The 23,912-nt window shown below is 38.2% G+C and overlaps 1 protein-coding gene across 7 annotated transcripts in view; it reads right to left on the bottom strand.

Moving 5' to 3' along the window:
- RALGAPB (Ral GTPase activating protein non-catalytic subunit beta) overlaps positions 1-23,912 on the bottom strand; it is a 106,213-nt gene that overhangs the window by 33,311 nt on the left and 48,990 nt on the right. For 4 of the 7 annotated variants that reach the window (XM_082361916.1, XM_082361918.1, XM_082361917.1 and 1 more), the window contains 10 exons: positions 23,094-23,129; positions 21,653-21,854; positions 18,688-18,855; positions 18,052-18,166; positions 17,522-17,669; positions 9,364-9,428; positions 8,033-8,162; positions 6,084-6,217; positions 1,502-1,684; positions 93-244 (listed from right to left, as the gene is read on the bottom strand). In XM_082361916.1, the coding sequence (XP_082218042.1) occupies positions 93-244; positions 1,502-1,684; positions 6,084-6,217; positions 8,033-8,162; positions 9,364-9,428; positions 17,522-17,669; positions 18,052-18,166; positions 18,688-18,855; positions 21,653-21,854; positions 23,094-23,129 (1,333 nt within the window). The remainder of the gene's footprint in view (positions 1-92; positions 245-1,501; positions 1,685-6,083; positions 6,218-8,032; positions 8,163-9,363; positions 9,429-17,521; positions 17,670-18,051; positions 18,167-18,687; positions 18,856-21,652; positions 21,855-23,093; positions 23,130-23,912) is intronic. The other 3 variants (XM_082361920.1, XM_082361922.1, XM_082361921.1) reach the window with 3 other exon arrangements.

Below are 23,912 nucleotides of genomic sequence, written 5' to 3' on the forward strand. Positions count from 1 at the left end.
GCTGAACAACTGGGGAGGAGATGAAACAACATAGGATCACATCTTATCCCATCTAACTCTTAGGCACAATCCCTGTGCAGTCACTTTCATACCATGTTAGGGTGGCTTCAGCAGCATCCTTTACCCTCATAGATGCAGGGTTTGGCTCCTTATCTCCTTTGTACTTGACCTCTTGCTCACTGTTCTTGGACTTGCTTCCTGAAATACCCAGTTCCACAATCTCCAGCACTTCCTTAAGACAGTCCTAGAAAAAGGAAAAGCAGATTAGCTTTTGTAATACACCTATCTTATGAGACGACAAGGAAATACATGAAAGTGTCAATATGGGTGTGTTTTGGTGGTGGGACTCTAATTTCTCATTTTCTTGAATAGGTATATATTAACTTCATAATAATTTATTAAAATAAACTTGTCCCCCCCCAATTTCTCTTTAAAACACTAAATTTGAGTGTTAAGAGATTTAGATAATAAGTAATGATAAATTCAATTCAATTTTATCAGTCACAATTCTTGTAAAATTACCATGGACTGTAAATCGTGAAAGGTCGAGTGAAAGAGATGTAACAGTAATTCAGTTAAACCTAGATGGTGTAAAACATGTTACATTATCCAAAGGGAAGCTCATAGGTTATTGACATTTTAAAGCAATTTCTGGTATGATAACTTTACAAGTCATCATGAAAATGACTAAGAATTAATCAACAGTATTATTTTTTAAAAACTATATAAAGCTCTCTATAATTTTCCAATAAACCTGGTATCTCTTCTTTTATTTACACTGTGAATTCTTTATAACTGTCTGCCTTCCCATAAGAAAAGTATTACATGGAACAATGGTAGAGAAAGCAGCCTAGATATCTGTGTCTACTTGAAAAGAAAGACAGGTGTGTGAAATGAAATTTTTAGATACAAGCAACCTTTATGAACAAGCAGTGCTCTAGGTTTGCAGCCTGGCTATCAACTGCCCTTCTTGGTTTGATGACAGGTGACCAAAGTACCTACTGGCCATCTCTTGACAGTTCACAGATAAATTATTCAAAGCCCCATCTTTGAAAAGAACTTCTCTATGGGTTAATTTGCAACCAAATACAGCTGACCCTTGAACAACATGGGGGTTAGAGGCGTTGACCCTCAGTTCAGTCGAAAATCCACATGTATAGTCAGCCATCCATATATGCGGTTCCTCCTTACCCACAGTTCCACATTCACGGGTTCAACCAATCAGGAATCATGTAATAGTGTAGTATTTACTATTTTTAAAAATTTGCATATAAGTGGACCCACACAGTTCAACCTCATATTGTTCAAGGGTCAAATATATAAGTACAATGACAGTTTTTGAATTATGCTCACTAGGACAAGTGTTCTCCTGAAATATAAAAAGTATATTCAGTTTAAAGTATGCAATGTTGTATTTACATTTAGATATTCTCTTTCAAAAGATATTTTCCCAACATACATTTTTGTTTCTATTTACTGGTTTAAGATCTAGTAGACTAACCTTTTCATCAAGCATATCAGGGTGCTCTGTCAGCCAGACACAGAGACACTGAAAAGCTGCCACGATCATGGAGTGAAGATCCCGGGAGTGAAGAGGAGCTGGCCGACTACACTGGTACACAATGTAGGTGCACACGGAACTGATGGCTCGCTTCCGGTCACCTGAGTCAACCATCACCTTCACCTGAGCGTATTCGTACGGTGAACACAGTTAGCCAGGAACCACTGTACCAATGTCAAAAACTCAATACTGAGGCCCAGCCTTTCTGAGAATATGACACACCACAGGAAGCCTTGCTTTTTAAAGTATTATTTATATAGAAGAACATAACATTTCAGATGTATTATCATATACTACTCTATAAAAAGAGGGCATTTTTCAAACCCTAAAACAGTATTTCACTTTAGAATACTTTTTCATGCTCTAAAACCTAAACTCCTGGGGTGCAGCTACTCATCACTGCCACAAATCACAAGAATAGCTGGCAATGGAACATGTGCACATTTTTTAAGCCCCCTAACCCAACCCCACAGCAATGCTCTATGGGCTACAAAGTTCTGTGCAGCTGCCCAGAGGTATAACTAACATATAGTAAACTACACATATTTAAAGTGTAAAATTTGATAAATTTTAGCCTAAGTATACACCTGTGAACTATCACAACAATCAAGACAGTGGATATATTCATCACTCCTCAAAATCTCATGCACCTTTGTAATCCTTCCTCTCACTCCTTTCTGCGCCTTCCCTAGGTTACTGCTGATTTGCTGTCACTATAGGTTAACTTGCATTTTCTAGAGTTCTATATAAATAAAATCATAGAGTACTGTACTATTTAGTGGGGGTCAGGGAGAGAGTCTGGCTTCTTTTACTCAGCACAATTATTTTGACATTCATTCACATTTTTGTGTGTATCAGTTGTTCATTCCTTTTTATTGCTGAGTAGTATTCCATTAAATGTATTATACCACAATTAATTCATACAGTCACCTGTTGCATTTGGATTATTTCCAGCTTCTGAATATTACAAATAAAGCTGCTATAAACATTCATGTACAAGTCTTTGTACACGTATATGCTCTTTTATTTTCTAGAAGTGGACTGATTGAATCATATGATAGATGCATGTTTATTTTTTTAAGGACCTGCCAAGCTGTTTTCTAAAATGGTTGCACCATTTAACATTCCCTTCAACAGTATATGAGAGCTCCAATTCTTCTATATCAACACCAAACATTTGGTATGGTCAGTCTTTTAAATTTTAACCATCCTAAAAGGTATGGAGTGGTATCTCACTGTGATTTTAATTACATTTCCCTAGTAAGTAATGATAATGAGCATCTTTTCATGTGCTTATTTGCCATCAGTATATCTTCTTTGGTAAAATATTTGTCCAATCTTTTGCCCATTTTAAAATTGGGTTGTTTGTTGTATTATTGAGGGCTTTTGCTGTCATTGTTATACTGTCTTTTTAAAAGACTGTATTAAAGGTCTTTACAAAGCAACATCCAGACTCCAGATCCAGGTGCCAAGAAGACCATGTTATGCAGTGGGGACTGGCTCGAGCATGGCAGGTAGCTCTGGCTTCCTATCCTTCTGTCCCAAGATGGAAATGGTGGATAATATCTCATCCTTAGAGTCCACAATGTTCATGTGGTCAGAAAGGGGCTTCTTAGGGCCAGTCTTACCACTTGCATCCCCAGGACAAGATGATCTTCACTCTGATGGCCAGCACAACACTGACACACAGGGGTATCAATATAGTAGTTAACGGGGTCCCCACTGTGGATCATCACACCATCCAGAAACTTCATGGATTCAGCCCTCTGTCCTTGGAGTTTCCCTGACATCCATGACCCTGTAGCCCTTGGTCCCCCTCTCCATGATGAACTGCAGCACCCCACAGCAGGCTCTCTGCAGAGCAAGCCCTCCTAGCAGTTTGTAATGCAGAGATTCTGTCTGGGCAATGGCACACAGACCTCGTGTGGCCACCTCTTCAGCACAAAGCTCTACGTAGCCCTCAGGGAATCCACACTTCTTCTGAACTACATCAGTCAATTCCTGGATTCTTCTCACCAAGAACATTCTGCTCCTGAAGGCCAAGGTAATGATTTCTGTCCTGGTTGGTATAATTCAGACCTCAATTCCAGAGCAGTCATCTTCAGCCAGCCTCTGAGTGAGGAACTCATTCAGTTTAATTCTGAAAAAGCCATCAACAACAAACGTCCTGTTCTTGGAAATTTTCACCACCATATTACTACTGCACACACCAAAACGAAAGGCTATTACTGAGTTTTGAGAATTCTTTATATGATCTGGATACAGGTCCCTCACCACAAGCATACTCTGTAAAGATTTTCTCCCAATCTGTGACTTGTCATCTCATTCTCTTAACAGTATTTTTTGAAGAATGGTAGTTTTTAATTTTAATAAAGTCCAATTTAATAGTTTGTTCCTCTATGGTGTAATATCTAAGAGATCTTTGTATAACCCAAATCTCTGTACAACCAATAAAGATTTTTCTCCCATTATTTCTTCTAGAAGTTTAGAGTATAGGTTTTATATTTAGGTCTACAATCCATTATGAAGTAATTTTTGTACATAGTACAAAGTATGAATCAAAGTTCTTTTTTTTTTTTGGTATATGAATATCTGATTGTTCCAGCACCATTTGTTGAAAACACTATCCTTTCTCCTTTGAATTATCATGGCACCTTTGTCAAAAATCAGATGTCCATACATGTGTGGATCTATTTCTGGACTCCCTATATACTACGCTGTTGATCTAGTTGCCTAACCCTATACCAATACCAGACTGTTTTGATTACCATAGGTTTATACAGCAAGTCTTGAAATCACGTAGTGTTAGCCCTTTATGGTTTGTTAGGTCCAGAGAGCACTCCATCTAGGACTAATTATTCCTTACCACTGCAAGTGTACTGAAGGTCACAGGCAACAGTACCTTGTTCTCAAAGACAGTGTGGTCCTGCATGTCTCACAAATGGCTATTCTTACCTTCTGCATCAATACTGCTCCTCACAAAACTATGGCCATTTCATCTATCCTTGAGAATCTCTGAGGTAAAGGTAAGCTCTAAGTGGTGGTGAGAACATCTCAGGTTTTCTTGCCTCTTTTGTCTCTCATAACTTAGGTAAGTCACACCCTCTGTTTACCTGTCCCCTCATCTGTAAAACAAGGGCTTAAATTTTATCTCAGACAATATCACCTTATGTGTGTACATCACCTTTGTGTTTACAAAGTGTTCTATATATTTCATTTCATTTCATCCTCACATCACCAGGTGTTATACAGAAGATAATCCTGCCCATTTTACAGATAAGAAAACATTTAGATGTTAGTGAAGATGTGGAGAAATTGGAACCCTCCTATATCACTGGTGGAAACGTAAAGTGATTCAGTCGCTGTGGACAACAGTTTGGCAGCTCCTCAAAAAGTTAAATATAGAATTACCATACGACCCAGCAATTCCACTCCTAGGTATATACCCAAAACAACTGAAAATTGGTATTCAAATAAACACATGTATGTCCATGTTCATAGCAGCACTATTCACAATAGCCAAAAGGTAGAAACAGCTCAAATGTGCAACAGAGGAACGGACAAATTGGTACATAAATATAATGGAATATCATTCAACCATAAAATGGAATGAAGTTGTGACAGACTCTACAACATAAATCAACCTCAAAAACATATTAGGTGAAGGAAGCCATACATAAAAGGTCATAGATTGTATGATTTAATTTATAAGAAATATCCAAAATAGGTAAATCCATAGAGACAGAATGCAGATTGGTGGTTGTTAGGGATTAGGGGAAACGGAGACCAGGAAACAACCGCTTAATGGGTACACGGTTCTTTTTGGGGTTATAAATGTTTTGGAACTAGATAGAGGTGGTGGTTGCACAACACAGTGAAAGTACTAATAGGCACTGAATTGTTCACTTTAAAAGGATAATTTTATGTTATGTGAATTTTACCTCAGTAAAAAAAAAAGAAAATACTTAGAGAAATGCAAATGGACACCCAGCTTCTAAGGTTCCACAAAACTGAAAAAGAGCTATGAAAGAAATTTGAAAATATAGCCAATTTTCACTTATCCCTGATAATGGAAGATGGAAGAATCACAGGTAGTCCCAAATGGCATATTTTAGTATAAGCTTTTCTTTTGTTGCCAAATCTGCATTTGTTCATTGAAGTTAGATGATCTTATAATGGCACAAAATGTTGTTGAAAATTTAAGGGTATTATAAGCAAATACAAAATCAACAGGTATAAATCAACAGGTATTCTATTATTATGTACAAATGAATAGCAAGTATCTAAATGTTTCCAGTAATTTAACAGCAAAAAATATCATTCACACTCTTTGAACCTATTAAACAAAATAGTAAAGATTATTTTGTAAAATCTCACTTGGAGGCTCATTTTTGCACACCTTGATATCAACTGCATTGAATATAACCAACACCGCAATACCCCAAGAAGGGGTCAGGAGATACAGAAAAAAGAGCCATAGTCCAAGGCCGCTGGGCTAAGATAAAAGGATTGTCCTTCTCACCTTCGCCAGGCCAGAGAGGAGCTCTAGAGCTGCCAGTGATATGCTCATGTCTTGCCGCCACTGGGAATTGAGTCTTTGGGTGACGAGATGAATGCTGCGAATCAGGAGCCCGGCAGCTGAATCTGTATTAAGAGCTAGGATATAACCCCAATGCCACATCCCACAGGGAGGGAAAACAACTAAGCATTAGTAACGAGAAGCACAGCATTCCACTAGGCACAGACCACAGCAGCCACAGTGAGCACGATGGGCACCCACACAGCACTATGTTCCCCGCCCCACTGGCCTGAGCGTCAAGCTTGACTGAACAACAGTGCACAGGGCATACACACTGGACCAGAGCAGCTTCTAGCTCCCAGCTCAGGTACTTTCATACAGACATCCACTGGGATTTGAAAGTTTCAATATCATTCTTATAACAATGTAAATCTTAAAACTTCTAAATTAAATCACAGAGTTACATTTAAAAAAAAAAAAAAAGCAAAACAATGAAAAGGCTATCAATTATTTCCTTGGAATTTTATAGAGGAAAGAATTCAAACTTTAGAATCTCCTCAGATGCTGGGAATTACCCTAAAGCATCTATTGAAATTATTTTCAGGGTTTAAACCACCAAAAGTTACATGCAATTCCTTTTCAAACAAATTTTAACATTGAATTCTCTAAGACAACTTTAATACTTCTAAAAAAATTAAATAACCAAGTTATTGTGTTTTTATTTAGCCTCCAATTCTATATTTAAAAGTAATTACTACTTGGTTAATAATAAATTAGGACAAATTAAATTGAATTTGTAAAGGAAGCTTTAGGGACATTATACCTGTCGATCCTATCAGAAAGAGGGCAGTGACAACAAAAAAAGGAATGATCATTAAAGAGAGACATTCATGCAACACTAACACAAATCTGGATTTCTTAGGAAAAATACTTTATGACATTACAAGCAGAACTCACTAACACCAGTTCAAAATACTGAAACAAACAATAACCACTTTAAACATTTATATTAGAACACATATAATGCAAAAATTTCTTTAGTTTAAAAGTGTCTTAGAAACATGAAAAATAAAACAAATTTTCACCTACACTTAAATCCACAAGCATAATGAGTAAGACAGCAATTAAATAACTTCTTCATAAATGCAATATTTAAATGTGTTTAATAGCCACATAATGACCTTATGTATCTGACATGCTGAAGGATACTTAAAACAAACTTAAATCACTGAAATATGCCTGGACTCCTGGGCTCATGAACTCTCCAAATGATTAAAAAAATTAAGCTCATATCTAAGGAGCTAGATTTCATCCCAATCTAGCTGGATTAATACTCACAGATTCAATACACCATTAGTATTTATGTGTAAAAACATAAAGGCACCCATAAACTCACAGAACCCATCAAGTAACTGCCCAGGATAAAGGACATTATTGAATAGGATGCTCTAATGGCAAGTGTTTCCTTACTCTTTCTTACATTTTGTGACTGAAGAATCTACCCAGATATAGTAGGGTATATAGCCTTCAAACACAAAGACAGACTCTCCTCTGGGTTGCCATCTAATGCATAAACCATCACCCACCCTTACCACACTGCAAAAACTGATATACTGGCTGACTCTGCCATTAGACTCTGAGGCAGAGGGTAAATCCTATTTGACTCTGTACTACTAGCACCTGGTACAGAATTCAGAAATGTTTCCTAACCACACATTATAATCACTTATAAAATCTAAGAAACCACCCCAAATCTAACTACTAAAAGCTACAGAGCTAAATGTTTTCTTGTTCTTAATGTTTTGGACTAATAGCCACTCTGTTACACTTAGATACATAAAAGTCATGAACTTAAAATCTGGTTTAAAATTTCTTTGCTTGTTTTGTATATCTGTGCATTAAAAGTTATTCTATAAACTTTAGATTTCAAAAAAAAAACAAACATGGATTACCATAATCTCTTAGGAGAGCCTGAGCAGGTCTTTCACTGTCAGGAGTTGTGGGCTCCGTGCTTCCACCACTTGCTGAACTAATACCACTATTCGTGCGACTATGACTCTTCAAGTTATTTTCTCCACCACCCTAGTCAAATAAAAATGAATCAAATATTTGACAGCTAGACCCATAGTTTACAAGTATAGACAGAAGTCAATCACTAAAGCCATGTTGATAAAATGGAATGTGCCAGCTAAACAGCACAAACTGATACATAGATAAAAATTGACAAAGGATTAAAACTGCTGTGGTGTTTTCACATAAACACCATCTATTGGAGGTATCAAAGGTCTGATGATTAGAGGGTACCCATTCTGGGGTTTTCTTTGCTGCTGTTTAAAAGGGCCAGACCTTTTCCATCTTCACTAGACTTCACTAGCTAATGACTCTGGGTCCTTAAAGAAATACCCTAGTGCCTCCCAAGCAAAACATCAGAACAGGAATACAATCTTAAAAAAACAAAACACAAATAAACAAACAACTTTCAAATGTAGTTATATGATAAAACACAAACAATAAAACATATGATTAACTCCTGTATGTATAGGGGCTAACAAAGGTATCTGTTAAAGACATTCCTCATTTTCTTCCCCTACAAACACAATTCCTTTTATCCAGATAAGGTGACTGTTATTAGCCACCTACTGGGACATGAACATAATTTCCTTAATAATAACTTGACCACCCATCCAACATCCACCCATCTCACTCCAGTATACTCTGTTAATTCCCCACCCACCCACCGCCCCACCTCTACTCCAGGTAGAGGGATCACATATCTTGAAGACAGAAGCAGGGGGAACTGGGAGTCTCTGGAAAGTTTTTTTGATTTAGAAGCATTGGTGCTTTGGGGGGATCTTCAAACTTTGGTCTAGAGGGGCCAGAAAGAGCTGATGAGATAGAAAAGAATAAACTAGATGCTGTTTACAGCCAACACTAGATCTACAAGGGATACAAGGAATTATGCAGTAGGGGGCTTTTTCTAGATTATTCAAGCCAATTCACCAACACAGCAAAAGAAGTAAGAGCTTTAAGTAAACACTGTCCAGGAATAAAGACAGTGTTTAGCTGGAATTTCTCTCATGCAGAATCTCTCAGGGACCTGATGAGGCACTGAAAGGTAAGAAACCTCAAAATAGATATTTTAAAAAGGATCCTTTCTGAATCAATGAGCTGAATTTACAAACAAATGCCTTTAAAAAACACATGGACAGACATTTTGGAATATAATTTACATAAAAACAGAAGTTGATATTCTCTGACAAATTACATGTTGTATGCTTCTTACCATCTCCATCTGGCAACCAATGGCTTCTAAAAGTGCTGAATCTTGAACAATATTTAACATTGCCCCTGAAACAACAAAAAAATACATTTAAATACATGACAAGAATACTAAAATGGCTAAAACATCTCCATTAATACAGAGATAAGAATATTACTTTAGCTGAGTATTCCTGAAGGTTCCATAAAATTACTAATAAATCCATTGGTTGGTCAGAAAAGATATTCTTTAGAAATGACCTAATCTCCTGATCTCACCCCCAAATTTTAAAATGACGTTTTCCTAAAATAAATCTGAAGGTCAAAAAGAAAAAAAAACTCTGAAGGTCAAACTTTGCTTTACATAAAAAAATGACCGTTTTCAGAGGAGGAACCAATATGGCGGAGTAGAAGGACGTGCTCTCACTCCCTCTTGCGAGAACACCAGAATCACAACTAGCTGCTGGACAATCATCGACAGGAAGACACTGGAACTCACCAAAAAAGATACCCCACATCCAAAGACAAAGGAGAAGCCACAATGAGATGGTAGGAGGGGCGCAATCAGAGTAAAATCAAATCCCATAACTGGTGGGTGGGTGACTCACAGACTGGCGAACACTTATACCACAGAAGTCCACCCACTGGAGTGAAGGTTCTGAGCCCCACGTCAAGCTTCCCAACCTGGGGGTCCGACAACGGGAGGAGGAATTCATAGAGAACAGACTTTGAAGCCTAGTGGGAATTGATTGCAGGACTTCGACAGGATTGGGGGAAACAGAGACTCCACTCTTGGAGGACGCACACAAAATAGTGTGCGCATCGGGACCCAGGGGAAGGAGCAGTGACCCCGGGGGAGACTGAACTAGACCTACCTGCTAGTGTTGGAAGATCTTCTGCAGAGGCGGGGGGGGGGGGGGGGGGGCGGTGGCCCTGTTTCACCGTGGGAACAAGGACACTGGCAGCAGAAGTTCTGGGAAGTACTCCTTGGCGTGATCCCTCCCAGAGTCTGTCATTAGCCCCACCAAAGAGCCCAGGTAGGCTCCAGTGTTGTGTTGCCTCAGGCAAAACAACCAACAGGGAGGGAACCCAGCCCCACCCATCAACAGTCAAGTGGATTAAAGTTTTACTGAGCTCTGGCCGCCACAGAAACAGTCAGCTCTACCCACCACCAGAGCCTCCCATCAAGCCTCTTAGATAGCCTCAACCAACAGAGGGCAGACACCAGAAGCAAGAAGAACTACAATCCTGCAGCCTGTGGAACAAAAACCACATTCACAGAAAGACAGACAAGATGAAAAGGCAGAGGGCTATATACCAGATGAAGGAACAAGAAAAAATCCCAGAAAAACAACTAAATGAAGTGGAAATAGGCAACCTTCCAGAAAAAGAATTCAGAATAATGATAGTGAAGATGATCCAGGACCTCAGAAAAAGAATGGAGGCAAAGATCGAGAAGATGCAAGAAATGATTAACAAAGACCTAGAAGAATTAAAGAACAAACAAACAGAGATGACCAATACAATAACTGAAATGAAAGCTACACTAGAAGGAATCAATAGCAGAATAACTGAGGCAGAAGAACGGATAAGTGACCTGGAAGACAGAATGGTGGAATTCACTGCAGCGGAACAGACTAAAGAAAAAAGAATGAAAAGAAATGAAGACAGCCTAAGAGACCTCTGGGACAACATTAAATGCAACAACATTCGCATTATAGGGGTCCCAGAAGGAGAAGAGAGAGAGAAAGGACCAGAGAAAATATTTGAAGAGATTATAGTCAAAAACTTTTCTAACATGGGAAAGGAAATAGTCACCCAAGTCCTGGAAGCGCAGAGAGTCCCATACAGGATAAACCCAAGGAGAAACACACCAAGACACACAGTAATCAAATTGGCAAAAATTAAAGACAAAGAAAAATTATTGAAAGCAGCAAGGGAAAAACGACAAATAACATACAACAGAACTCCCATAAGGTTAACAGCTGATTCCTCAGCAGAAACTCTACAAGCCAGAGGGGAGTGGCATGATATACTTAAAGTGATGAAAGGAAAGAACCTACAACCAAGATTACTCTACCCAGCAAGGATCTCATTCAGATTCCATGGAGAAATCAAAAGCTTTACAGACAAGCAAAAGCTAAGAGAATTCAGCACCACCAAACCAGCTCTACAACAAATGCTAAAGGAACTTCTCTAAGTGGGAAACACAAGAGAAGAAAAGGACCTACAAAAACAAACCCAAAACAATTAAGAAAATGGTCATAGGAATATACATATCGATAATTACCTTAAACGTGAATGGATTAAATGCTCCAACCAAAAGTCAAAGGCTTGCAGAATGGATACAAAAACAAGACCCATATATATGCTGTCTACAAGAGACCCACTTCAGACCTAGGGACATGTACAGACTGAAAGTAAGGGGATGGAAAAAGATATTCCATGCAAATGGAAATCAAAAGAAAGCTGGAGTAGCAATACTCATATCAGATAAAATAGACTTTAAAATAAAGAATGTTACAAGAGACAAGGAAGGACACTACATAATGATCAAGGGATCAATCCAAGAAGAAGATATAATAATTATAAATATATATGCACCCAACATAGGAGCACCTCAATACATAAGGCAACTGCTAACAGCTATAAAAGATGAAAAGCTTTAAATGACACAATAGACCAGATAGATTTAATTGATATTTATAGGACATTCCATCCAAAAACAGCAGATTACACGTTCTTCTCAAGTGCGCACAGAACATTCTCCAGGATAGATCACGTCTTGGGTCACAAATCAAGCCTCAGTAAATTTAAGAAAATTGAAATCATATCAAGCATCTTTTCTGACCACAACGCTATGAGATTAGAAATCAATTACAGGGAAAAAAATGTAAAAAACACAAACACATGGAGGCTAAACAATACGTTACTAAAAAACCAAGAGATCACTGAAGAAATCAAAGAGGAAATCAAAAAATACTTAGAGACAAATGACAATGAAAATACGATGATCCAAAACCTATGGGATGCAGCAAAAGCAGTTCTAAGAGGGAAGTTTATAGCTATACAAGCCTACCTAAAGAAACAAGAAAAATCTCAAGTAAACAATCTAACCTTACACCTAAAGAAACTAGAGAAAGAAGAACAAACAAAACCCAAAGTTGGCAGAAGGAAAGAAATCATAAAGATCAGAGCAGAAATAAATGAAATAGAAACAAAGAAAACAATAGCAAAGATCAATAAAACTAAAAGCTGGTTCTTTGAGAAGATAAACAAAATTGATAAGCCATTAGCCAGACTCATCAAGAAAAAGAGGGAGAGGACTCAAATCAATAAAATCAGAAATGAAAAAGGAGAAGTTACAACAGACACTGCAGAAATACAAAGCATCCTAAGAGACTACTACAAGCAACTCTATGCCAATGAAATGGACAACCTGGAAGAAATGGACACATTCTTAGAAAGGTATAACCTTCCAAGACTGAACCAGGAAGAAACAGAAAATATGAACAGACCAATCACAAGTAAGGAGATTGAAACTGTGATTAAAAATCTTCCAACAAACTAAAGTCCAGGACCAGATGGCTTCACAGGTGAATTCTATCAAACATTTAGAGAAGAGCTAACACCCATCCTTCTCAAACTCTTCCAAAAAATTGCAGAGGAAGGAACACTCCCAAACTCATTCTATGAGGCCACCATCACCCTGATACCAAAACCAGACAAAGATACTACAAAAAAAGAAAATTACAGACCAATATCACTGATGAATAGAGATGCAAAAATCCTCAACAAAATACTAGCAGACAGAATCCAACAACACATTAAAAGGATCACACACCATGATCAAGTGGGATTTATCCCAGGGATGCAAGGATTCTTCAATATACGCAAATCAATCAATGTGATACACCATATTAACAAATTGAAGAAGAAAAACAATATGATCATCTCAATAGATGCAGAAAAAGCTTTTGACAAAATTCAACACCCATTTATGATAAAAACTCTCCAGAAAGTGGGCATAGAGGGAACCTACCTCAACATAATAAAGGCCATATATGACAAACCCACAGCAAACATCATTCTCAATGGTGAAAAACTGAAACCATTTCCTCTAAGATCAGGAACGAGACTAGGATGTCCACTCTCACCACTATTATTCAACATAGTTTTGGAAGTCCTAGCCATGGCAATCAGAGAAGAAAAAGAAATAAAAGGAATACAAATTGGAAAAGAAGAAGTAAAACTGTCACTGTTTGCAGATGACATGATACTATACATAGAGAATCCTAAAGATGCTACCAGAAAACTACTAGAGCTAATTAATGAATTTGGTAAAGTTGCAGGATACAAAATTAATGCACAGAAATCTCTTGCATTCCTATACACTAATGATGAAAAATCTGAAAGAGAAATTATGGAAACACTCCCATTTACCATTGCAACAAAAAGAATAAAATACTTAGGAATAAACCTACCTAGGGAGACAAAAGACCTGTATGCAGAAAACTATAAGACACTGATGAAAGAAATTAAAGCTGATACCAAGAGATGGAGAGATATACCATGATCTTGGATTGGAAGAATCAATATTGTGAAAATGACTATACTACCCCAAGCAATCTACAGATTCAATGCAATCCCTATCAAATTACCAATGGCATTTTTTACGGAACTAGAACAAATCATTTTAAAATTTGTATGGAGACAAAAAAGACCCCGAATAGCCAAAGCAGTCTTGAGGGAAAAAAACGGAGCTGGAGGAATCAGACTCCCTGACTTCAGACTCTACTACAAAGCTACAGCAATCAAGACAATATGGTACTGGCACAAAAACAGAAACATAGATCAATGGAACAAGATAGAAAGCCCAGAGATAAACCCACGCACCTATGGTCATCTAATCTATGACAAAGGAGGCAAAGATATACAATGGAGAAAAGACAGTCTCTTCAATAAGTGGTGCTGGGAAAACTGGACAGCTACATGTAAAAGAATGAAATTAGAATACTCCCTAACACCATACACAAAAATAAACTCAAAATGGATTAGAGACCTAAATGTAAGACTGGACACTATAAAACTCTTAGAGGAAAACATAGGAAGAACACTCCATGACATAAATCACAGCAAGATCTTTTTTGATCCACCTCCTAGAGTAATAGAAATAAAAACAAAAATAAACAAATGGGACCTAAAGAAACTTCAAAGCTTTTGCACAGCAAAGGAAACCATAAACAAGACGAAAAGACAACCCTCAGAATGGGAGAAGATATTTGCAAACGAATCAATGGACAAAGGATTAATCTCCAAAATATATAAACAGCTCATTCAGCTCAATATTAAAGAAACAAACAACCCAATCCAAAAATGGGCAGAAGACCTAAATAGACATTTCTACAAAGAAGACATACAGATGGCCAGGAAGCACATGAAAAGATGCTCAACATCACTAATTATTAGAGAAATGCAAATCAAAACTACAATGAGTTATCACCTCACACCAGTTAGAATGGGCATCATCAGAAAATCTACAAACAACAAATGCTGGAGAAGGTGTGGAGAAAAGGGAACCCTCTTGCACTGTTGGTGGGAATGTAAATTGATACAGCCACTATGGAGAACAATATGGAGCTTCCTTAAAAAACTAAAAGTAGAATTACCATATGACCCAGCAATCCCACTACTGGGCATATACCCAGAGAAAACCGTAATTCAAAAAGACACATGCACCCCAATGTTCACTGCAGCACTATTTACAATAGCCAGGTCATGGAAGCAACCTGAATGCCCATCAACAGATGAATGGATAAAGAAGTTGTGGTACATATATACAATGGAATATTACTCAGCCATAAAAAGGAACGAAATTGAGTCATTTGTTGAGATGTGGATGGATCTAGAGACTGTCATACAGAGTGAAGTAAGTCAGAAAGAGAAAAACAAATATCGTATATTAACACATGTATGAGGAACCTAGAAAAATGGTACAGATGAACCGGGTTGCAGGGCAGAAGTTGAGACACAGATGTAGAGAACAAACGTATGGACACCAAAGGGGGAAAACTGCGGTGGGGTGGGGATGGTGGTGTGCTGAATTGGGCGATTGGGATTGACATGTATACAGTGATGTGTATAAAATTGATGAATGATTAAAAGAAAAAAAAAGAAAAAAAAATAGTTAAAATGGTTAAAAAAAAAAAAAAAAAAAAAAGACCGTTTTCAGGTATTTTTTAATTGGTGTGAAAGACCAGATGTAAACATCTCAATTTCGAGGGTAATATAAACTAAGAAAAATATTATGTAATACTTTCAAAACCAGATTCTGATCTTTCCTTTCTCTTTTTTAAATAAATTTATTTATTTTTTAAATTTATTTTTGGCTGCACTGGGTCTTTGTTGCTGCGCGCGGGCCTTCTCTAGTTGTGGTGAGCGGGGGCTACTCTTCCTTGCGGTGCGCGGGCTTCTCATTGCGGTGGCTTCTCTTGTGGCAGAGCACGGGCTCTAGGCATGCAGCCTTCAGTAGCTGTAGCATGCGGGCTCAGTAGTTGTGGTGCACAGGCTCAGTAGTTATGGCACACGGGCTTAGTTGCTCCGTGGCATGTGGGATCTTCCCGGATCAGGGCTTGAACCCATGTCCCCTGCGTTGGCAGGCAGATTCTTAACCACTGTGCCACCAGGGAAGCCCTGATCTTTTCAATATAAAATAACAAAATAGAAATCACAGCTATATCTTTCTGACCAACTGCTTTTTACGAATGGTTTAGGGCTCACCCATGGCTGCATATTCTGAAGGCAAGCTGTATGTATTTATTACCAAGGAACTCATAGCCCTAGAAAGACTAGGACAGAAACAAGATAGTGAGCCTAGCACACTGCTTCTCATCCCAGTGGGGGAGTGCTCCTGTGCACTATGGATAAAGAGAGGACAGACACAGCTTTGCCAATCTATGGCAAGACCGACAATTGATTCTTCCTTGGAACACACATAGGAGCTTCTTCAGAAAAAGGATAAAGTGGAACTAAATACTCTATCAACTGTAGAAATTATCTGATTTCAAGTGATGTTATTTGAATAACCTAAAAAAGTATAATTTGGAGGCTCTCTCACATCGAGATTTAACCTCTGTTCCTTCAACTCCTTTCCAAAATGAAAGGATTTACTCTTCCCTGTTTACTCCCCTCTCTTGCTGCATAACATACTATACTTCCTGAGTACCCACTCCAACCACTACTGCCACCACCAATTCTCTGGCCTTGTCATCTCCTCTCCTGGAATGAAATCCTAACCTCACTGGCACCTATTCAAATCTTGCCCTACAAGATGCAATTTAACTTCCACTTCCCTCTATGAAGTTTCCTTGCTCTTTTGGTTTCTTCTTTCTCAACCCTGAAGACACTCAACATGACACGCAATCAGCACTGCCTTCTGCTGTTATCTGAGTACTCTGTGAAGGTGTTCCAATCTCTGCAATGAGACTTGCTCAAGGATAAAAGCCATGCCATTCTCTTCTTTCTCCTTGGAGTACCTGCACATAGGACCATGCCCTTGGCTTTGATAAAAAACCAGAAGTACAGTAAGAGACAGCTGCAGTAACCAAGCTGAGAGGTGATAAGGGTTTAAAATATGTAAGTGGCAATAATAATAAGGAGCCACTTAAGACAGAGAGTCAGTATGATTAGAAAACCAACAGGAAATAAGAAGGAAAAAGGGAGGAGGCACAGCAACAGCTACTCCTCAATCTCCTCTTGGCTGTTCAAACATGGCTTCCAGAATTACACCCAACTCCAAACATTTTCACATGTATGTAATAGGCAGGAGGAAGAGGCAGAGGCAGAAGTAATGAGGGCAGAAAGGAAAGAGAAGAGAGGGAAGGGGAGAAGAAGGGGAGGAAAGGGGAGAGAAGGAGAGAGGAAGGGCAAGAGGGAACGAGAAAAATAAAGAACACAAATAAAACTAAGCCAACATGACCTACCAAGGCAACTAGGATGCTTTCCTTCCCTCATCTCACCCCTTCAAAATTTTTCACATATAAAAGCAAACAAATTCTGCCTCTGATTCAGAATAAGTAGGGCTATATTATGCTTAGGTTCCCATCCCTGACCCCTGCCTCCTCAACATGCCTGAGGTCAACATACCTGGGTTTTCACTTACAAAAAAACATGTGAACACAAACCTAGTATCATTTGAGTGTTGTTGGGGTCTGTCTCCGTTTGCAAGGCACCTATTAGTATATTCACAAGTCTCAACTTCAGTGACAAAAAAGTTATTGGTTTATCATAAGAAGAGCTGTCATCATTACTAAATTTTCCTTCCAGGACCACCTACGGAAGAAACAAATAACATTTAACGTCGTCTGCTGTGGTACGCTATGCCCATGTAGGAACTGCTACAGTGGACACACAGATCAGTCTAACAAGCAAGGCTTTCAGTCTGACTAACATTAGCCACTGTGCTAAGTGTGTCACTAACTCACACAACATATGAGATCAGACATCACTAGCTCATCACCGCTTGAAATGGTAGGCCAAGGGCGTGCTGGCTCACTGACAGAAGAAATACCTCAACAAATCAACTTTGTTGATTCACTTGAAATAATTTGAAAAATTTTTTAAAAGCTCCTGTTCCATTTTAAAAAATTCAATTTGACTTGAATTAACACACAAAAGAGAATACAGAATATAAAAAACTTTAATAAAACTCTACCTCGGATTTGACTGTGCCAAAGTGATGTGGGAGGGGCAACAAAGAAAGCAGGATATTAATGGAAGATCTTCTTAATTCCGTTGGATTTACATAGCTTTTGAATTTTGAGAGTTCTCTGCCAAAAAAAAATAATAATAAAGACAGCTATTAGTATTTCTGAAGTAAAGTATGTTTTTAGCTATTGCCAAATATACATTATGCCAATTTTTCACAATACACGTACTGGGTTTGGTTTTATAAAGAATGCAGTAATTACTTTCCACTGAGTTTATATTCTGCAATTTGTGTGTGTGTGAGAGAGAATCTCTATGTTAAACTGTTATGGAATTAAACTAGAATCTGATTGATTGATTGATTTTAAATGTAAGGCCTATTCCACAAAAGACCTCTGGGCTGGGGCTGTTCTTACCCCTCTAGACCAGACCAAGAAGGATTCAACACGCCCGTGGACAAAGAGAACTGAAAGAGTTCAGGGACGAGACAGGCCTGGATGTTCTGCACTCAATTAATATGGCCTGAGTTCCCTTGGGCCATGAAGACAACTGGACAGGATAAATTGGGAAACTGGGGAGGAAGCACCAAAACAGACCAGGCCAAAACCGACAACTGACATACTAGTACAGAATGAAAGCTTACCTGTCAGGCAAAATGGTTTCAAGAGCTGAAATAAAGTAAGGAACCACAACATCAATCCCTTTCAAGTCACAGCAGAACAAAGGAGGGGAGTTTAGAATAACGCTGGCCAAGACAGGATGGCACACATAATCATTTATCTGCAAACCTTGAATTAAAAGCATGTAAAATCTAGGAAAGCAAGAAAAAAATTTTAAACAAACTGCTGATCAATTATTTTCATAATTATTAATATTTTCTACACAGTCATCTTAAAGTCTATTTCCAATCTTCACTACTTCTATCCTTTAAAAGGTATTACTGGAGTTAGAACAATTCAGAATCAAATACACTAAGAACCAAGTTATATTTCCTAATCAAAAGAAAAAAAAGATTCATGTCTATTACACTTTCTTGAAGTTTTAAGCCTTGCAACTCAGTTACAGGTGCCTGCAAATGAAGTAAGTATTGATAAAAACAAAAGGCTGCAGTAATTATCAATAAACTGGAGGAATTACTGAATTGATTTCCATGTCAGTAAAATTTTGTAGCGTTTCACAATTCCTGAAAAAAAGTGTGTTGTGTCCCTTTCCCCCTCCCCCATTATTTTTGGGGGCACAGTGAAAGAAAGAAACCTCATTCGACCCTGTATTCCCCACGATATGAAGGTCACTCTGAATAAGAATCCTTTTAGGAATGTACTTGAACATACCTTACTTTCAACATCCTCCCCTAACCCCCAATGAACTAAGCATTCAATCTTCCATCATTCAAGAGCAACTACACTAGTATACTCTTCTGCTACTGTAAGGTACCTTTCCCCACAAACCTCCTCAGAAACACTTCCTCACCGCCTGGTCACTGCTCAACCCATTTCAATCTATCTTCTCTTTCTAGAACTCAACTAAAACCATGTTATAGCAAATAACCAATGGCCTCTGAATTGCTAAATCCAAAAGACATGTCTAAGTCTTAACTTTGCCTTTTTAAAGCATTCAACCGTTTGATTACTCCCTTCTGCTCTTAATTCTTCTCTGGCTTCTATGGCTAGTTCCTTTAACAGATCTTCTTACTCCACGTGCCTCCTAACACTGGTGTTCCTCAGGCTGCCAACCTCAGTTCTCTAAGCTATCTCTTCTACTAGCCTGGTTTTAAACACTACTTAAGCCACCAAACATAATCAGATCAGTCTCTAGCTCCAGATCTACTAGCCAAAAGCATACTGGAGACCTGAGGGCAGGACATGTCTACTGATTACTCTAGTACTCCCTGTGCACAGCGACTGGCACAAAGTAGGAACTTAATAAATAATTGTTGATAAATAGCCCGCAGGCACCTCAAATTCAACAGGTTCAACACTAACCCCATCCTTGGCCCCCTCACAAATCCCTTCTTCGGTCACACTACCACCCACCCAATCTTATGGGCCAGATGGAAGGCTCGTGTTCACAGCCTTCTCCCTTACTGCTATTGATACCGTTTGGAGTATTGCCCCAACCCATCGTTTCCCTCCTAAGAAATGTGCCCCCACCACATGGGGTGCCAGTATCCAATGGGACCCATCTTCACAGCTGTAGCTGATTAGACCAGAGGTAGACACCTGATTAATCAGATCCTCTTTCTCAGGAATCTGAAATTAGGATTCAGAATGCTAATTGGCCCTGCTGGTCACCTAGACAAAGGTCACGGAAATTTGAACTTAGAAGCATACTACAATATAAAAACATGATCTGCAGGTAAGAGAAGAATGAAGCAGTTCTGGGAGACCATGATGACAGAGAAACAAAAAGGAGGAAAGTTGTTTTGGTCCCTGAACACTTTCTAGCTCCTGGTTCCTGCCCTTCGTGAGACCCTGCGGCATGTCCTGACCTTAGAAAGTATTCAATAGCGTGAGTTTCTCATAACTCATTCCCCTTTTGCTTAAGTCACATTGAAAGAGTTTTCTGTTACTTAAAGTCAAGTGCCTATTAAGATACTGCTTACTTCCTTGCATGTACCATTCTGTTTCATATCTGTATTCTTCTACACTTTTTCCTTCTGAGTCAGTTTAATCCTCTCTCCTGAGAACCTAGTATGTACAGACACCTGAATGTTCTTATTAATGTAAGTATCACTTCAGCAGCTGTGTGAATGATCAGTTGAGGAGGGCAAAAGACAGTCAAGAAAAATAGGAGGCCATTACAAGTTAATTTAGCAAAAAAGTGACAAGGCCTGAAGTGTCATGGTGGGGACAGAGTGGAGAGATTTTCGAGGGTTAAGTAGCAGAAAGGCAAGAGTCGGTTGACCATCTAAAGATACAGAGGGAGAGAAGAGAAGCCTAAAGACTCCTAGTTTCTGGCATGAGCAACTGAATGGATGGCAGAGCCACTCAAAAAGACTGGTTGAAGTCATAAATCTGGATAGGATGACCCTACCCAACTTGCTAACATAGTCTAAATACTAGTCACCTTTTATAAGTCCAGCACAATCACCCAATCCTCTGTAACTCTCTCCTGAACCCCCAGGGCAAGTGTATGCTGCTGCTTCCTCTGAACGCCTATAGCACTTTTTCTGTGTCTCTCTCTTACCAGCTTCCTATTGCTATTGGATTGGTGTTACTTGTGTACATGGCTTTGCTCACTTGAGAAAATAAGCTCCTTAGAGGCAGGACTGACAGCTAACATTTCTGGACCATCTATAGTGTCTAGTACTGTGGTAAAAATGTATTAAAAATTTAGTGTGGCCCTTCAAATCTCTCTGTAATTAACAAACATCATGTAAGATGGAATTAACAATACATCTAAAATAAAAAGGGTGTTAGGGGTCCTCACCAAATCTGGTAAGGCAGGTAAAAAGGAAGAATTCAAGCAAAAAATTTCAGTTACTTACATACATTTGCAGGTATTTCAAACCAACGTTTACTTAACAATTCAACCTACTACGCCATGCTATAATAGTTTCACTATCACAACTATATAAATGGAAAAATAAACAAAAAAAATTCTAAGACCTGGATAAATAAGCTGGCAGAATCTCTTCTCCAGTCTTCTTGCTACAAAAAATCCTACACAGTGTCCCACAAGCCTCAGCTCTTCCTGCTTCATAGTTATCAGGAAATTCACTTGCATCAAACATAGGATTGGAAACCATGGTGTCTGTGGACATTTGTGACCCTTTCCGTCGAAACTCCATGCTAGCTTGTGTTGTAATGGCTGGGGAGAAAAAAGGAGGGTTTTATTATATTTGTTGATATGTAAATAGGCTCATGGGACCCTGGACACAAAGATCAAATGTTGGTGTCATTAAATAGCTACTTGAATAGAATCCAATAATGCTTTTGTTTAGCAATTATGTCTTAATTTTTTTTTTTTTTTTTTTAAAAAGGGCTCTCTGAAATCTTCTTTGAAAAGGGGTAACAATTTACAGTGGTACTGTCAGTTTAACAGATTCTACAAGATGCATTTTTCAACTGAATTTCTGATTAGCAGAGTACATTTGTATATATCTGTATTCACATACATACAGATATATAACACAGAATTTGGCTTTTCTATTATTTATTCTGTTTTTTTCCTCTCCCTAAAAAATGATGCTTAAACATTAAGAAAAATAGGTACTGCAAATTTACACATTACCCCAGACAGACATCATAATTGAATGGGTAATCCCATGCCAGGTTGTATACTTTAGGGAGAGGGCAAGGTAAGGATAAGAAATGGGTAGGGAGGAAGAGAGAGCATTCCCACCACCCACCCAACTCCAAAACACACACCAAAGAATCGCCCAACCAAGCAAAATGAGAATGAATTTTAACAACCACAGACAGCAGCTAACTTGAGGTTGATAAATCAGAAAATTGGATTGGTAAGAAAGATTATCATGGTCATTCGTTGTCACTGAAACAGAAGCCCTTCGAAAGTTGCTTTTATTTTTAACTAAAGATTTCACAGTGTATTGAAAATCACTCTGAAATCTTTTATCACTCTACATGAAATGTTTAAATTATTTGTAATAACAGATTTAACAGAATGCAGAGTCAAGCATAAATCTTTATGCAACTTCCCATGAGCCATTTTTAGTCCTGAATAAGCTATCCAGCAATAATACATTTGAAAAACACTACATGCAGAATGCATACAAATCAAACACTAAATCTGTATAAAAATACGCTTAAAGCTTTAAATTAAAAAAAAAAAAAAAAGCCAAAACACAGTTAGTGCAAAATCCTGGAATTCATGACATGACCAGACTAGTGTACGAAAATAATGGGACTGATTCAGGCAGATTAATTTGCTTTTGCCAACAATCTTCCCCATTCAAAACACAGAAAAGTATTTTTCTTCCCAAGTGCAAAAACTACAAGAGACAATGACAATCAAAATTTTTAATGGAATTATGAAAAAAATAAAAACATGACTGCAATTAAGGAGAAGCTTCTGGTTCCTACTTACAAGATTTATAAGAAAGAAGAATTTGGATAAAAGATGCTGCAAGATAATAGAAATAAATGGAAACAAATCAAAGGACAGTAGTAATTATAAAATACTTTAAAGATGGTGAAATTTTACAATAAGTTAAGAAGCTTTTTAGCTTTTTAAAAGTTAGATTAAAAGCTTTATGATACCACAAGCTAGTTCAAAAACAGGAAATTGTGCATTCAGATCCAAAATTATGATTTTTGTATCATGCAAAACAATGAACGAAGAAAATTACACAACTACAAAAAATTGAGGTTTTGAACTGCCCATAACGTGCATTAAAATTTTAGTTCATTAACCCTTCCCAGCTCAATGTTACAATTACAAAGCACAGTGTACTGTCATGTAACTCTAAAGCTAACCAGTTCACAGAAGCAAACATTTTAAGTTAGAGGTGAACTACATGGCAGAATTCCTTGATGGCAGCCAGTACTTAGAGAACAGACTAACAGAGTCAGTATTCTCAAACTTCCCACCACCCCCAAGACCTCAAGAGTAGCACCCAACAGCACTCTAACCCATTCAGCTATCTGGACACCTCCTATCTCCTGGGTAATAAATACAACAGCCTTTCTCATCTCTGAACACAAGGTGGGGGAAGAAGAGCTTCTATCCTTTCCCCACCAAAGAAAATGGTAAGAGTTAAAAGTAGGAATTTGTAGCCCACACATGATTTGAATTCTAGTTTCTATCTTTCGGCACAAGAGGGTGAGAAAAGCTGTTAAAAACTCCCTAGAGAGTGGGAAGATCTATAAATTCCCTTTAAGCAAGCCGACCAAGGAAGCAGCAGGT

The sequence above is a fragment of the Balaenoptera borealis genome (assembly GCF_965194805.1).
Source record: "Balaenoptera borealis genome assembly, chromosome: 16".
NCBI classification, from domain to species: Eukaryota; Metazoa; Chordata; class Mammalia; order Artiodactyla; family Balaenopteridae; genus Balaenoptera; species Balaenoptera borealis.